We start from the raw sequence: 17,138 nt of genomic DNA on the forward strand, positions 1-17,138 counted from the left end.
GTGGTCTTTTCCATGACAGGAAACAGAAGAGGGGTGAAACTGTAGATGAGTATACCCAGGATCTACGACGTCTTTACCAGAAAGCATATTCCCAAGCACCAAGGGGAAGTTCTGCAGCACAGGCCATGGGTAAGTCTGTGCTGGCATATCAGTTGTTTCAGGGTTATTGCCGGAGCTGAAACAGAAAGTAGCTGGACTGGAAGGCAACTTTGAGCAGCAACTCACCAGGGAGCCAAGAGGCATGAACTCAATATAGCTGGGAGTGGTGGAAATGATAACTACCAGAAGCCTTACACCAGAAGCTACCAAGGTAATAATAGAACTGGTGATCAAACCAGAAGCCATAAGACAGTCAGTAAGGCAATACTAGCAACAAGTAGTAGCAGAGTTAAATGTTTTCAGTGTGGAATGGCAGGGCACTACAAGAGCGAGTGTCCATACAGGGTTCCATCCAAGAAGCCTGAGACTCCAGCCTCAGCAACACAAGACCTAAAAGCAGGCACAGTCACTAAGAGAATGAATGCAGTGGTGCCAACTGAAGGGTCATCAGATGTTCAGCAACGTATTGTGAAACTGCGACAAGAACTGAATGAGGCTGTGAAGGAAGCAGCGATTAGTGAGGGGACAGATACTATGCATGGGATCACTACAGGGCAGAAGGGATCACTAGGGCCAATAGTCCAGATGTCTATTAGTGTTAATGGACTCCCAACTCAAGCATTGCTTGACACTGGTTCTCCTGCCAGTATAATGTCACTGAAGTTTGCTCTAGAAATACTAAAACAAGACCGGCCTAAATTTGATGACCTCAACCAGTGGAAGCGTTATGCTCTGTCGAGGTTAGAACCAACCTCTATTTTGCTAAAGAATTATGGAGGAGAGCCTTTGAACATTATCGGTCAAATGGAAGTGAAATTATCCTTATCCAATGCTGTTGTGACCGCAGTGGTGCAAGTACAGAAAGATGCATCTGTAGACCTACTATTAGGAACTGACTTGCTAGTTTCACTTGGAATTACTTTGATTCACCAGAGGGGTGATGGAACTGTGATTGACCTTTTACAAGGTACTGTGAAGACAAGTACACTAGATGGAGTTGAGGTTAAGCCTAACGAGATGATGGAAGAAGCTGTACAACCAACAGAAGACCTAGTAAAAGAATCTGTTGAAGTAAGTGACAATTTAACACATGTTGTTTGTTTGCTACAGGCTACCAGAGTCCCAGCCAGGCACCAGAAATTAGTGAGGGCACATGTGACTGGAATTCAGAATCTTTCACTCTCAATGTTCAAGCCAGGGGAAGGAAATGAAGAACTGTCATTTGAGGAAGCAGTTGTAAGGTCCAATGAAGGATCTAATATTACATTAATTGTAACAAATACCAGTTCGCAGCCACTTTACATTGAGAAGGGAGCAGTGATTGGAAAAGTGGAACCTCTTGAAGCAATACTGTCATCAGCGGAGTTGGTAGGGAGCCACCCAGACCTGGACATTTCTGAACACAGTGAGCAGAGTGAGTGTGATATTCAGTCAAGTGGTCAGAATACCGTTAGTTGTGTAAGTGCTGGAGATTCCCCAATTGACAGGTCCACTAGATTGTTGGATCATTTACAACTAAGCGAAGCCAAGTTGAGTGAGGATGAACTGAGTCAATTACAGCAATTGCTGATGGAGAATGCTGATGTATTTGCATTAGATCCATCTGAACTTGGGTCAACTGATTTAGTGACACATACCATTGATACGGGTGATCATGCACAATTCGTCAACCACCAAGGCGGATGCCCTTCTCGCTCCGTAACAAAGTTGTAGAGTTAGTACAAGGTATGTTGGAACAAGGAATTGTGGAACCTTCCAAGAGTTCATGGGCTAGTCCAGTTGTTCTTGTGCGTAAGAAGGATGGCTCAATGCGGTTTTGTGTGGATTACAGGAAGCTAAACGCTGTGACCAAACTTGATGTGTTTCCTCTACCAAGGATTGATGACACTTTGGATTTGCTAGCACAGAACCATTACTTCTCTACGCTTGATCTGGCATCTGGACATTGGCAGGTATATATGGATTCAGAGTCTAGAGAGAAGTCAGCATTTATTACTTCTTCCGGATTATATGAATTTAACTCCATGCCATTTGGTTTGTGCAATGCACCAGCTACGTTTCAGAGGCTAATGGAAGTGGTACTGAAAAGGCTGACTCGTGAATGCTGCATGGTTTACCTTGATGACATTCTTGTGATGGGCAGGACATTCACAGAGCATCTGATGAATTTACAGGAAGTCTTTTCCCGACTTAGATCAGCCAAGTTAACACTGAAGCCACAGAAGTGTAAATTAGTGAGACAGACAGTAGAGTACTTGGGACACATCATCTCTGAGGATGGGGTTGCTGCTGACCCAGCGAAGGTGGAAGCGGCGCAACAGTTTCCCACCCCTACTGATTTGAAATCGTTGAGATCATTTTTGGGTTTAGCTTCATATTATAGGAGATTTATTCCTAATTTCTCCAGAGTGGCTGGACCTTTGTTTACTCTTACTCGTAAAGGTGTTGATTTTTGTTGGACTGCACAGTGCCAGAGTACTTTTGAAAAGATTAAAGAGCTTCTGACAGGAACCACAGTACTAGTTTTTCCAAACTTTGATCGAGAGATTCTATTGGAAACTGATGCCTCAATTAAAGGTTTAGGAGCTGTCTTGGCCCAGCAACAAGATGACTCTAGAGTGAGACCAATAGCTTACGCCAGTCGTACACTGCAACCTCATGAGAAAAATTATGGTGTTTCAGAGCTGGAAGCACTTGGAGTTGTGTGGGCATTGAAGCATTTCCGCCATTACATATATGGGTATCGTTGCCGGGTCTTTACTGATCATGAAGCTTTGAAGGCTCTTTTAAACACACCACATCCTTCAGGGAAGTTGGCTAGGTGGGGCATGGCAATTCAAGAGCTAGATTTAGAGATAACCCACCGGGCAGGGAAGCCCAATGTTAGTGCGGATGCTTTATCAAGGTATCCCCTTCCTGGTAAGTCTAAGGAGTGTGATGATGTTTCTTTTGGTATTGTGGCAGCTCTTCCCCAAGTACAGGATTGTGAAACTACCACCATACATGAATTACAGAGAGCAGACCCAAAGGTAAAACAGATTATTATTTATCTGGAGAAGAGGGAATTGCCAAGTGAGGATAAGGAAGCAAAGGAGATCGTGTTGTCTCAAGATAGTTTTACTCTCAAGGAGGGAGTTTTATACTATATAGCCAAGGATAAGACACTTAGAGTAGTTGCTCCTGCCAGTTGTAGAAAGATATGACATCCTTTAAATTCCATGATTTGTGTGATTACCATGCAAGAAGGGGCAACTGTTGCCCCTCTCATTGACAATGTATGGGAAAATTACAACTTCAAAATGTCATATCTCATGACTTATATATGCTATATTTTTAAAACTTGGAGAGGTGACTTAAGACATCAACAGCTGCAAATAATGTAAAATTTAGGTTGCTAGGGGCAATGGTCAATTTTTTCATTATTATGAAATTTGTCCATTACTGTTACATTCAGAGTATACAGTAATTGTGTCTTAATAGTATACTCACGATTAATCTACAATTTCAGTCCAATAATTTTGTGTACCAAACAGGTACATACGTACATAATATCATGATTATCACATGTAATATAATAATATACAGTGCATAGTATATATATAGTGGTCCTATCAGGGAAGTTGTCATGATTCACTATAAACACACACTCTCATTCCACGAGATGAGTTATACACCAGTGACTTGTCCACAGGTACAAACACATCCTCTTGTCTGCTTCCCTTAAATGAAGGACGTCGTCTAGAATGTTCTGTGATATCGACTATGGGAAGAGGCAATTCTCCATACATTTGAGGCACAACATCAACGTTAATGTAGACAGTTCTGGCGTTCTCCACTAAAGCTGTTCCACTCACACCCTCTAGCACACGCCAGTATGAGTCATGTAGGATGGAATAGTGGAACTTGTTGGGACAATCAGTTCCCAATGGTGAACAACATCTGACAACAACCTTTAACTGGCACAAGTTGTTCTCTGTCACACCTCGACCAGAAACTGACTCCACTGTACATTCTATACAGTACAAGGCCTGTGTGATATACAGGTAAAGTGGTAATTCCAGTCATTCATTAATGTCAGATCAGGGTCAAAGTTGATCTGACATTGCATGAAGATCACGTGCAGCATGCCAAGTTGAGGGCATGCCTCTAGGGATTTGAGATTGCAACTGATAGCTATTTGATATACAAAACTATTTCAGCAGCCTAAATACAAAGCTGAATTGTGCACCACACATGCACTTTAATACTGAAGTATAATATGCCACATGCAGTGATAAGTTACACAGTGGTGCCTAAACAGAAAAGTTGGATCCCTTAGTTGATGGCATAAGTTTTTTTTAGGTGCATTCTTTTAACAAGCTCTGTGACTGCTCTATTAGAGTAGCTGAATGTTCTATTAGAGTATATCAATCTTTGCCTGTGAAAAATGGTTGGCATCCTCTTCCAAGTCCAGTAGGTAATCTATAAATTAAATGGCTGGAGAATGTACAGTGGCCAACTGTTATAATCTGCTATGTTGTTGTACCCCAAGTGGCATAGGTACATACCATCTTGTAACCACACCATATGAAACAAATGTGTGTAGCACTTTGCACTTAAAACTAACATCCATGAAACACAAGAACATATAGAAGTACACAATCATGGGAACACGTTATTTTACATACCGACACTGCAGGAAGTGTGAAAGGATAGCTGTGATTGACAGACAAGTGTCCCTATAACAAAACAAGACCTGTTACTCACTGTATTAACACAACACCACTGTACCATGTCATTATCCATGATCAGCTGACTACTGAGATCAAAGGAACATTTACTGTTTAGTGGCTCATTAACAGTTAAATCTACAAGGGAACAAATTAGCACTATGGTCTTATTAATGTACAACAGAGTAAGTACATGTGTGCAAGGAGAAACACCGCACATACCTGATCTTTGTATCTCCCATAAATATGAAAAATTTTCTTCGTTTGACATAATCTAGAAAGAAATTTAAAGTGCATACACTACATTTTACAGTACACTTACTTCAGGTACTGGGACTTGTATTGCTTCTGAAGAGGCACCATTTGGAATAGAGAGCTGCTCTTCACAAAGCTTCACACCTTGTGGCCAGTGACTAGTAACTGAGAACTGAAGAAACGACCTATAACAACACAATTAATAGTGAAGCTGTCCTGAATGTACTGTGTATGTAATAGGGCATCACAATAACAGCACAACCAATATTAGCGTACAGCCTACCTGTCAGGTGTACAATAAATCTGATGGTTCACACTCAGTGGTTCTGGAGAAGTCACAGATAAAGTTGCCACATGGATGGGCATCAGCCATTGACAATGGATCACCACCTAGACATCAATAAGAGGTCATTGTAATGTGAATAAATTATGTCAGTATACATGCTTACATTGTACGTATACTGTTAAGGAAAAAATTAATTTTGCACTTTTACAATAAACTATGACTATACATTGTCTTTCAGAATCAGCTACAGCTTCATTTTTTCTGCTAGTTTTACTTTCTGCTTCATGGTACATACATTTGTAAGGATTTTGCACTTGCTATATATCACCATTAAAAAGTTGGACTATTATGTACAAAAGAGTGATTAGCACTGTTCACATCCACAAGAAGTAGCAATTCTTAGCTAGATAGTGATGACACACATTGTGTTGTTCTTAACATAGCAGTTAGGGCATTAAAATACAGTGGAACCTCAGTTATCTGAACTCCTTGGGACCATGGGTGGTCCATAAGTCTGAAAAATGTATATCTCTGAAACTGTGCATAAATGAGTTTAAAATAGCATAAAGAACATTGGTAGATATTTTTGTATTTTGACTACCTTAATAGAACAGTCACTACTCCAATAGAGCAATCATTTCCGTTGGTCGGTTAACCAACAATCCAGATAAGTGGGGTCTGGATAGCTGGGGTTCCACTGCACTTGGTATTACTACTGAAATATTGAGATTTGACTTTTCTTTGAGGTCATGACTATTTGATGGTACATGAGTGTCACTACTCATAGTTTAGTTTGAAGTGTTTTGCTCTAATAATAATAATAATAATTGTTTCTGTGTCATTGTGGGGATGTTCAGATACTAACATTACATGAGTATGGAGCGAGTGCACACACAAGATCAACCACATGTTGCACACCTCGTGATTCCAAGCAGTTGGTTTTGAAGCAACAGGAAACACAAAATCATCATCTCCACCCACTAATAGTAACTTGGGCTCCTTGTACACAGATGGAGAGTACACTGTCACATATTCTGACCAATCAGAACACTTATCTACTGTAGGAAGTGTCAGATTTAATTCTGACAAGTGTTCTTTGGAATCTGGCTTTGGAACAAACTTGATTCCTGTATTGGAGGAAAGTCTCAGTACACCATCTTGTGGAATGATGTCTTCTCGACCAGTCGAAATTGTTATCTTACACTTTTGCTTTACTCCAGCATAGAAGTCTACAACAAAATTATATAACAAATGAACATGTTAAAATACAACCACCTCCTAAAGTAGGTTCTAGATCAAATGAGATGTCCACTGGTTTTAGCAGTACCGGGACACCTTTATTCCAATGGGCACTGGTTACCATAGTGATGAAAGAAAGCTGTCCAACTTTCAAAGTGAGTTTCCTACCATAGTATTGGCCAGATGTTACCGGCTAAGGAAAACACAAAAAAATATAGCATGAAATAGAGCTTTAACACAGGTTTAACAGTATGTATGATAGGGTGTGTGTACAGTACCTCTCCAGAGAGTTGGAGGACATTTTCACCAGGATGTAGGACAATTTTGTTAGAGGAGATCACAAAATCTGGCTCATCACTTTCCTCATCAAAAGCAGCATCTCTTCCAAGTGAGGCCCGATCCAGTGAATAAGATGAGAATGTCTCACTCAGTGTCCTCCTCACATGAGCCTGTACATCACACAGTGGCCTATAGTCTGAACAGTTACTATAATCTCCATTGATGTCTAAATCATCAAGTTTCTCTGCTCCGATTGTAAAGTGCGATTGTTCGTTATCATCCGGTGTCTTGGGACGATCTATTTCACCACAAATTGACTGACCAGGACCAATTTCAGGTGACTGAAGTAGTGACTTGATTGACGTCCTTAATAGGAGAGACAAGCTGTCCACTATCAAGTCCTAGGAATAATACACATAATCATCCAACAAGAGGGAAACATACATACCTTTTGTCCATTGTATTGCAGGTTGATTGTCATAGTAACAGTGTTTTCAATCATGTATTCAGAATTATCAGGAATTACTTTAATAATTGAAAATAGTGGGTTCCAGTCTAGCACTCCATTTTCTATTACAGAAATTGATTTGAATAAACTTAGAAAAATAAAGTAAACCATTGATGGATGGTTCAAAACGATCTTTGATTATACAATACAGAACTTGGAGTTACTTATTGACAAGTTTATGCAAGCTACGTACTTGCTTATACACTTGTGTCAAGGTAAAAATGCTTTCTAGATAAGCCATGCATCCACCTTACAAAATTAGACACACATGTATCCTATCGAAGGTGTTTATATTCACCTTGACTGATTGATTTTGACAGCTCCACTATTTCATCCAAACATTGATGAGGATCATGTGATGTTCCCACTCCTTGGGGTAACACAGCAAGTGACAGGCAAGACAGTAAATATCTAAATAGGTTAAGAAGTGTGACCTGACTTGACCAAAATCATGTAAGAGTAATACAGTAGTGCCTGTTAAGGATACTTGGAATCCAAGTGTAGAGTTTTTTGACACTTGGCCAATAAAGATATGGCATTGGCTGAAAATATTGTCCAGTTCTCAGGGGAGTACAGTGAACACATGTCACTGAGAAGACGTTCAGCCTCTTCTATCAGTCCCAACTCCCTATATATTGTAAGTGATAAGAACACAACCACATATTTTATGATATCATTTCACTACACTCAGAAATGCCAGCAAAGAATGGCTGCAGTGAAGCTAACAATGCAGTCATTGTAAAAATGCAGATTAGCCCATCAGCACTGAATGGACATTTAACCCTGGGATTTATGAGAGATCATGCCCTTTTTCACACAGCATAGCTTTATAGATCCTTCTCTACCAGTAAACCTGCACATACTAATTTTCTGTCTGCACTGGTAGAATTAGTGGACTTGGATAGCCTACCACATTTGATGACACTCTATTGCTTGCCCTTATTTAGCTACATTTGACCCCTCAACCACCAAAACATGCATAATATTATCATGAAAAAAAAACTGAATGAATTTGACAAATTAGTTAAATTCATCAATTCTCATATTTTCAAATTCCAATAAGCATCTGAACAATGATTTTGTGATTTTTGTCAACAGTTAATTCATAAAATGTAGATTTGTCAACTTTTCTTTCTATCAAAATTACCTGTCGTAGGGTACTTGCACCTTATCAAAAACCTACCTAAAATGATGAGAAAACTGGCTGGTGTCTGAATATATTGTGAATAACCTTGTAAGGCACAAACTACTGTATAACACTGTGTACATCAAGCTGGTCTTCTAGGCCATGGTCAACTGATAATAGCTGCAAGGTAGGAAACTATTGAATGGGAAAGAGAATTATGATGTGTTGTCGATGTTAGGCCAACAAATTATGGCACCACTGTGAGTCTTTTTTTAAATAAAATAACATGACATCTTGTTTGGCGCCAGGTTGGCTGAAGTGTATCTACTTAGAAACAGATCACTGCTAACATGTATGTATATTTTGAAGAAGAGAAAAGGAAGAAAATTGTAGGAGCAGCTACAAATTAGGTTATATGGCTGCTCTATTATCTTGATCATTTGGTGCTTAGATAGCACACATGCACATGAGAGTACAAAGAAGATAACTAGTTTATATCATCCATATACAATACTGCTCAATGATCAGTCACATGAAAAATGCCACAAGTTGTTCAGTTGGAGCCACAACAGATTTTATATACAAAGAGTACCAATAAATAAAGCTTGCCTGTGTTACTGTTTGGTCATTATATAGCCTGAATCTGTATACGCTCAGTGGATATCTTGATCTGTAACACTGAACCTTTATGTACCACTCACAATACAGATTGAATAATATATGTATATCAGAATGTCTCAACATTTTTCTACGTGGGTAGAAAACCCCTTTAAGGTTGTGAGGGAGGGAGAATATGCTCTTATACACATATGCATGTAAATAGCAGCTACAATATGTCTATATGTAGCCGCTTACTTACACGTGGAACTTAGCTATATCTAGTCCAACACTACAAGCAGTCCTCTTCCTGCCAGCATGCTTAAATGCACCAATCACCATCTCTCCTAATTCCTATAACAACAAAGAACATGTATACTAGTATATGTGTTTAATTGGTAAAAAAGTCTTTCTATGACGCACTGATATATTGGACACTAACACTGGTTCTACATGGCAATTTTCAACACATACATGTAATCAAATTACCAAGTATTTTGAAGTGAACTGCTGTTTGGACATCAGTGTTGCCACTAGTAACCGACCTTGATCTTCAGAATCCCCACCTGCTGTATGAAAGATATTTACAATCAGTACTGTAGTGTCTGGTGTAACTAAGATATACACTGGTTCACTAAAAGTGAATTATGTTATTACAAAAAATAAAAGGAAAATTTATTTGATAGAAATAAAAGCATTAAAAGAAGAAAGATTATGTACGTGTATACTAGCCCTACTTCTATATTATTGACTGAGCATGGATTAAATATCCACTAGTAGCTATACATGATCTTCTTTGTTTCATCCTACCAAGAGTTCATATTCTTCTATTATGAACTCTTGATCCTACCAAATGTAAATTTTCTACTGACTGACTAACTGTCTGACTAATGTCTTCAGCCAAGCATAACTTGACTATGGTGAATACTATGGGTTTGGTTTCTTCACTGCTAGCTGTTTGCTAGGCCAAAGACATACATACCTTTTGCACTACTGCAGTAGCTACAGTGGATGCATCATGGAGATAGTGATACCTTTAATTGTCCACTCATTTTTTCTCCATCACCATGTGGGTGTTTGTGCTGACTATCATGTTTACAATGGAAACCATCCGTAATTTCCATAGTGACTGGATTGTAGGGGCATTTACTGTGCTGCTCTTTGCTTTTAGGTAACACAAAATGACCATTTAGCTTTCATTCATTAATAGTTGGGGCATGCATTCACATGCAAAATTTGCTTTATGTGTGACACGATTATGTCCTTTGATGCGGCATGCATGGATTTACCAGTCACGATTATGTAACAAAAGAATTAAATACAAAGAAAGGATTTGAAATTCAAGACAGATGAAACATGTCACACTTGCAGCTACAGTACCAGTCATCTCGTGAGAGCACAAGTGATTAAGGCAGTAGGACCAGGTGTCCTACAGACCTTCAGCACTTGTGCTGTAAAGCCTTAATAAATAAATAAATAAATTTAAAAACTCACTAATTAAAGGGCATGGCACTCATTTCGCTCGTGAGTATTTATCCCAGAAAAAAATGGGATGTATACTCACGAGTGAAATGGGTGTCACGCCCTTTAATTAGTGAGTTATTTAATCACTCACACTCTCACAAGATGAGGTTGCATGGTATATATTGGACATTTTCTTCTCAGTGTTACATAGCAGATATGAAGTTCAATGATGCAATACAGTGCAAGCACATCAAAGGGGTCACAGAAAACTAGTGGGGACCTAGATGTTATATTGCGTATTCACGATTCTTAGGAGCTTGTTTTATGCTAGCTTGCCCAATAAGCTTCTTGAAGCCTCCAAAAAATATCTGTATTACAACCAATTTCATAACTTTCTCTCATTACTTATATAGTAGTACATTCACAAAATGATCGTGGGTTTTAGTCTTTACAACAGACAACCACCAGTTATAAAAGGTACTAGTCTTAGACTTACTTTGTTTCATTCCCCTGTTTGTCACAGATGGGGGACCAAATTGGGAGGAGAGTTTATTTGCGTGTTCTGCAATGTGTACATTGTTTAGTGTATGTGTATTGTATTAATTTGTTGTTATGAGGCCATTTTTGACATGATTAGCTGTTTCAAGGGTGAAAATCTCAAGAGTATGGATTGGCAGGTTGGAATACATATAAATAAATATTTCAATAGAATCAGTACAAAGAAGTTCAAAAATAACAAATACAATTAAGGTAAGTGCTTGAATAAATGTTATGGAGTAAATCACTAATGGCTACACTAGCAACATACCACAGGATGGTTGTTGTGTTATTCCTGATGTGATCCTGTTGATCTGGTTTTCATCAGGAGCATTGCTGGTGGGCACTAATTGGCATATCTCTCCAAGCTTATATAACTATAGTATTAAAACATAATCTCAGTAGCACATTCTGTAGAATTGTTCTCTATATGGACAATGGGTTATGTAGAAATATTATTTGAAGTGTTTTATCCAGAGTAAACTTGTTACTTAAAGTTTGAGAAGATGCAGACACAACACAAACATGGACTTAACCTAAAATACTCTAATACAACAGTCAACTGTCATGACCATACTGCTAGTTGTACAAATATAGTAGTTACCTGCCATAATTACTGAAATGAGATTGATTGAAAGCAATTATTGATTGAGGCAATGAGAGAGAAAGACATACAGTACAAGCAAGGCCATATTACTGGCCCTGAATTTGTGTTTAGCACAACCGTATGCTAGCAGGCTATTGCCAACACCACTTTAAGACATTGTGATGCGGTATAGGGGTTATAAGAATAAATATGTAATTGTAACTAAATAGTTCAGTTGTAAATAATATTTAATATGTAACAAGTTACATTTAAAAAGTAACTGACTGTGCCAACACTGTTGATATTACATTTGGCCATACTTGACTGTTTTATTAGAGTATATGACAGCTCTATTAAAGTATCTCCATCTTGAACAGCGCAAGGTGTAAAACGAGAGTGGAGGGGCTACAACCTTTTAGTTACATTTCTGATTGTTTATGCACACAGCTATAGTATGTACAAGTTGCGCTGGATCCTGAAAAAACAGCTAAAAATTAAAAGTGGATTTTTTCTCAAGAGAGTAAATATTTCAGCCAACCAGATAGTTAATGGTGACAGCAACAGAGACATACAGTTTGGCTTCATTGCAATTCAGGAAAACACTACAATGGACACTGTACTTTTGTGGCTTCCCCATAGGAAATGTATTGTGAAAATTCTGATTGACCGTAAATGTTACATCAGACTTTTGAACAAAAAGTTTTTGAAATATTTTTAGCGGGTCTAGCAGTACTACAAGTGTGCCAAATTTCAAGCTCATGTGTAATTGCATCCATAAGTTATTAAATGTTTTTGAGGATTCAGCTCAATGTGTACATACTATAATGTGTTTCACTACATCATTCTAGTACCTCCCTCTATCACAGAACAGTGCTTTCATGTGATATGTATAGTCAAATAATTTATATTTAGTGCTAGCTGCCTAAAATGTGATGAGGATGTAACAGGAACAGATAACAAAACAATGATGACCATACTAAACTAATCACATAGAATTCTTCAGTGACTAAACCAGAAGCTTGGATAATAACTCTTTATACAAGACAACTGAACATGGTAAAGTGTAAGTACCAGATTACCTTCTTTACTCCATATTCCCAGAGGCTGGCACGGATCAGCAACAATGAAGATGTCATGTCTTTAAATGTTACCTGGCTAACTTGGTTTAAAATGGCTGACACTGTCTCCATGCATGTCATATACGCCCATGCCTCAAATGTGCCGTCAGGATAATTAAACTATATAGAAAGATATTAATGTATCAGTTGAAGGAATAGTCTTTGTACTTTTAGTGCTCTGGTTTCCCTGGCAGTGGAGTGGAGTACTTCTAGAGCACGATCAGTAAGTAACCAGCCACGACCCAACACGTTCAACAAGCTTGCCACCCTCATGAAGAGAAATGTTCTAATGGTGATCAGAGGGGCTGAGCAGGAGTGGATCAACACCAGATACTATAAGAGACAACAAGACAACACGCAACTAACATACATAACAAACATATATTGGTAATAAAAAAGTGGCCATCCATGAATCACATGCTATTTACTGTCTTCATTATTCAAATTTCACAAAGATAAACTAAACAAGATTTATGAGTAAAGTGAATGCTACTTGATACCCGGAACAAATGCTCAAACTATCCATCACATAGTTTTAACACAAATCACTCGCTGACCTTCCAAGCCTTTTCTGTGTGCATCAAATCAGGACAGTCCCAATTCTGATACCAGCTAGACAACATTTTCTTCAGCCAGTGTGGATGTTGGGAACGAGTCTCTGAGGCATGTTTCATCATCGTCTGCTCCAACAACAAGTGTAGTTCATCATACAACAAAAGTGCTATGTCATATTGTGAACACATCTCATAGCCAATGGCAATGTCAAGCTGGAGGGCAAATAGAATATAAATATTTATACAAATAAATGAACTGCATTTTCACAGATAAATAATTGTTGCAGTCATAGTGTGCCTCTGCTGAAAGAGTTACATTATTAACTCTAGGTGCTAGTGTATTTGAAATTAAGGACTGGATCAATCTGCTAAAAATAGTGAAACAAAAAGACATACATATAAAGGGAAAAACCTGTACTACTTTGGCTGGAATTTGTAGAGATTTTCTCACACAAAGCTATGGTATATGTATGTATGTATGTATGTATGTATGTATGTATGTATGTATGTATGTATGTATGTATGTATGTATGTATGTATGTATGTATGTATGTATGTATGTATGTATGTATGTATGTATGTATGTATGTATGTATGTATGTATGTATGTATGTATGTATGTATGTAGTACATAGAAGCCAAACTAGCCCCCCCCCTCCCCCTCACACATGCATACTTCTGATACACATGAGATATCTCACACTATGCAGTATTATGGTGGTATGCATTACTTTTGTAAGAAAGAACTGGTAGGTTTCATTACTGCTACAATTTCCATCCATTTTGGTCACTTCATCAATGTGGGGCTGCATGTTCCTCTGGAAGGTGGCAAATGACAAATTGTTGATCTTCATCACCAATGTGTGCCATGACTCCTGTACACGTGACGGTTCAGATGAAAACAGCTTCAACATACTGTACCTGAAGACAGAAAGATAAGTATAGGATGTGTATTGTATAGAATGAAACATGAACTGAAACTATTCTAATAATTGGGCAATTAATAGAAAATGCATCCTTAATCCAGGGATTAATTCATGTTGTCCACAATTAGGGGTGTTGTTCAAAAAGAGATATTCTGCTGAAGTCACATGCTTAGAGAGTTTTATTTTTTAATACATTGACTTATTAGCCTATTAAAAAGTCTGGAGAATGGAATAGCACCTCTCAAAAGAAAGGTAGATTATTTCATTAACAGTGTACCTACTGTTAAAGCTCACTAAATTATGGTGGGAGAAACTTCCATAGAGAAGGTTGGCACTGCAAAAAGCTTGAGGCCAGCATAAATAGCTCAGTTATGTTAGGCAAAATAGGTAAGCTTACACAATCAAACACAGTATTCCACATCCCAAGATACCTACCAAAAAGAATCCTATATTTTGTGCTCATAACAGAAACTAGGCATATCTTAAGATAAAACAGTAACCTTCAGGAAACTACAGTGTTACAGTACTGTATATCAATCTTACTGTTCGGGCTTAGTGCAAAAATCATTTTTGATCTTCTCCCCAAGTTGTTTCTTCTTGCTCCTCGTCTCCTTGGTAATACAGTAGACTATCAACCAGTTGACAGAGCTGTACACCTTCTCCACTGACTCTATCCAAGAGGTGATGTCTGGCTTCACCCGTGTCCTGTACTCTTCTTGATCCTGGAGTAATTGTAACAATACACTCTTACATTAGAATTGTTAGCTTTCATAATTCCATGTAATTCATATATACTTAGTTTCAATTCAGTTCAGTGCAGACAAAAACATAATAACACATACATGTATGCTTTCTCCAACAGACTGGTGTTTTTAAAAAAGATGCAATGTGCACATTACATAGCAAAGAAAGAACACTCAAACTACTCCTTTAAGGTTAGCATAAAAAACAGCAGTTGACCAGAAGCCCTGTAATGTTTTCATAACATATGCCAAGAGTATTACCGTATCGAGGGAAACTTTGGGAGGGAAAAACTTTGGTGAATTTAATGATTCACTACAAATTCGCCAAAGTTTAACCTGCCAATTACTTGTAACACTTGAGAATAGCTATGGATTGCATGGGCTTGAATTCGCCAAAGTTTATTTCGCCAAATGCAATTTAGCTTGCTATTCACCAAAGTTTACCCCCACCAAAGTTTCCCTCTATATAGTATATGTTGGTATCATCAACAGTACTGTGGTATATATACACTACTGTGTCATGTACACTGCTATGTCTACCACATGCGGTATCCTATGCAACTCACACAACAGTCAGTCCAGTAGAGATGCAGACATGGATCAGTGTAAAAGGTCATCCATTCCTGCTCCTCTTCTGGGATACTGTCATGAGAGATGAAGTTGAAACCTCGACATATTGGACTGAACGAGGTAGTAGCAACACCATCATCTGATCTGTGATCAAAACAGCAGTACAAGCAATATACCACAGAAATACACATGTACTTGTATGTCAATACCACAGTGGTTAAAAGTGTAACTCTTTACAATGGACACTGTTGGGACAAAAGGTTTAGCCGCAATACAGAAGTGATCTCAGTAATGTTGGGACTAAAATTGCTATTTACACAAAGGCCTCCTTTTATACAAAGAACCTTCTGGGAGAAGTTCCACATGTACATATTCGCAATATATAAATATTTCAGTACTAACTTGGTAGGAGTAGCAGTGGATGCCTTGTGTAAGCCAACAAGTCTCTCCTGTAGTTCCTGTTTGATCACCACATCAAACAACTTCTTGTTACCATTACCTATTAACAGTGATGATTGATAAATAGCATCAGAAACTCTACACTGTACAACAAGTGGCTCATGCATTGCCATGATCTGACTATGTAAAGGGTATGCACCGAGTGAACTGTACACAGAGGCACAAGTGGCCAGTTCTTTGTGCTGGCTTTTTGTCACTCTATTCTATTCAAGTTGACTTGTTGCAGACACCACAATGCTTTTTATACATATCAACTGGTAAACTATATAATAAAATCCTACTGAATCACACTGCAATTAAGATTACATAGTAGTACATACACTGCTGTTTATTTCGTAAATGGTCTAGTTGTGCCAATTATATAGACCATGTGCACATTAAGGCGTGGCACTTTATTACATCATCAAAATAATGCTTCCGTCATTTTTTGAGGGCAAAATACGTATGTATTCTATTCCTGGGAAGCTTTTTAGTGCTAATATGGAGGACTTGTATTGATAGAGTAGCGTTGGTATAAATTTACTAGGTAAAAGTACATAATAAACTTGTGGCATGGCAAATTATTCTGCTTAGGGAAGGTTTTTTTGTAATAGAATGCTCCATACCTTTGCCCTCACTTTTCTCGTAAACTATCATGAAACTTGAAACCGTAGTAACTTTTTCCGGTTTTTGCCTGACCACGCCTTAGAATGCACAAGGTCTATAGGGGACTCTCTCTACTATCTATGGTTGTGCCCATCGAGCTGCATGAGCGTCAATTTACATCTATGATGATTCCATTTAAATATATTGACCGTTATGTTGCACTGGAGCACACACATACACAAAATACATACAACTACACACAAAAACTACAAGAATATAGACGAAAACACACGTGCATACGAACTAAGTGGTGATTGATTAAATTTAATAAATTATACGGAATGGTGCCACTAGAACTCGACAAATAGCTACTACAGACACAACTAAAGACACACAAGTGTAGTACTTACAATAGATCACTGGCTGTGGATCCCCTGGCATCGCGAGTACAACATTAATCAATACCACAATCGATCGATAATTTCCTTCAGTTATTTG

General features: G+C 38.2%; 1 protein-coding gene across 1 annotated transcript; it reads right to left on the minus strand.

Annotated features, from left to right (window-relative positions):
• Nucleotides 1-3,590: 3,590 nt before the first annotated feature.
• Nucleotides 3,591-17,136, minus strand: LOC136267350 (trafficking protein particle complex subunit 10-like). Its single transcript, XM_066062459.1, has 23 exons — nucleotides 17,051-17,136; nucleotides 15,999-16,095; nucleotides 15,593-15,740; nucleotides 14,827-15,005; nucleotides 14,089-14,278; nucleotides 13,361-13,570; nucleotides 12,972-13,136; nucleotides 12,765-12,923; nucleotides 11,371-11,476; nucleotides 9,588-9,667; nucleotides 9,361-9,452; nucleotides 7,863-8,003; nucleotides 7,674-7,786; nucleotides 7,316-7,437; nucleotides 6,867-7,268; nucleotides 6,625-6,781; nucleotides 6,268-6,578; nucleotides 5,347-5,453; nucleotides 5,131-5,248; nucleotides 5,031-5,082; nucleotides 4,870-4,946; nucleotides 4,767-4,817; nucleotides 3,591-4,127 (listed from the first exon to the last, which is right to left on the minus strand). The coding sequence occupies exons 1-23, from the start codon at nucleotides 17,079-17,081 to the stop codon at nucleotides 3,723-3,725; spliced, it is 3,513 nt and encodes a 1,170-aa protein (XP_065918531.1). The 5' UTR covers nucleotides 17,082-17,136; the 3' UTR covers nucleotides 3,591-3,722.
• Nucleotides 17,137-17,138: the final 2 nt, after the last annotated feature.

This window comes from Dysidea avara, chromosome 9 (genome assembly GCF_963678975.1).
Source record: "Dysidea avara chromosome 9, odDysAvar1.4, whole genome shotgun sequence".
Classification (NCBI taxonomy): Eukaryota; Metazoa; Porifera; class Demospongiae; order Dictyoceratida; family Dysideidae; genus Dysidea; species Dysidea avara.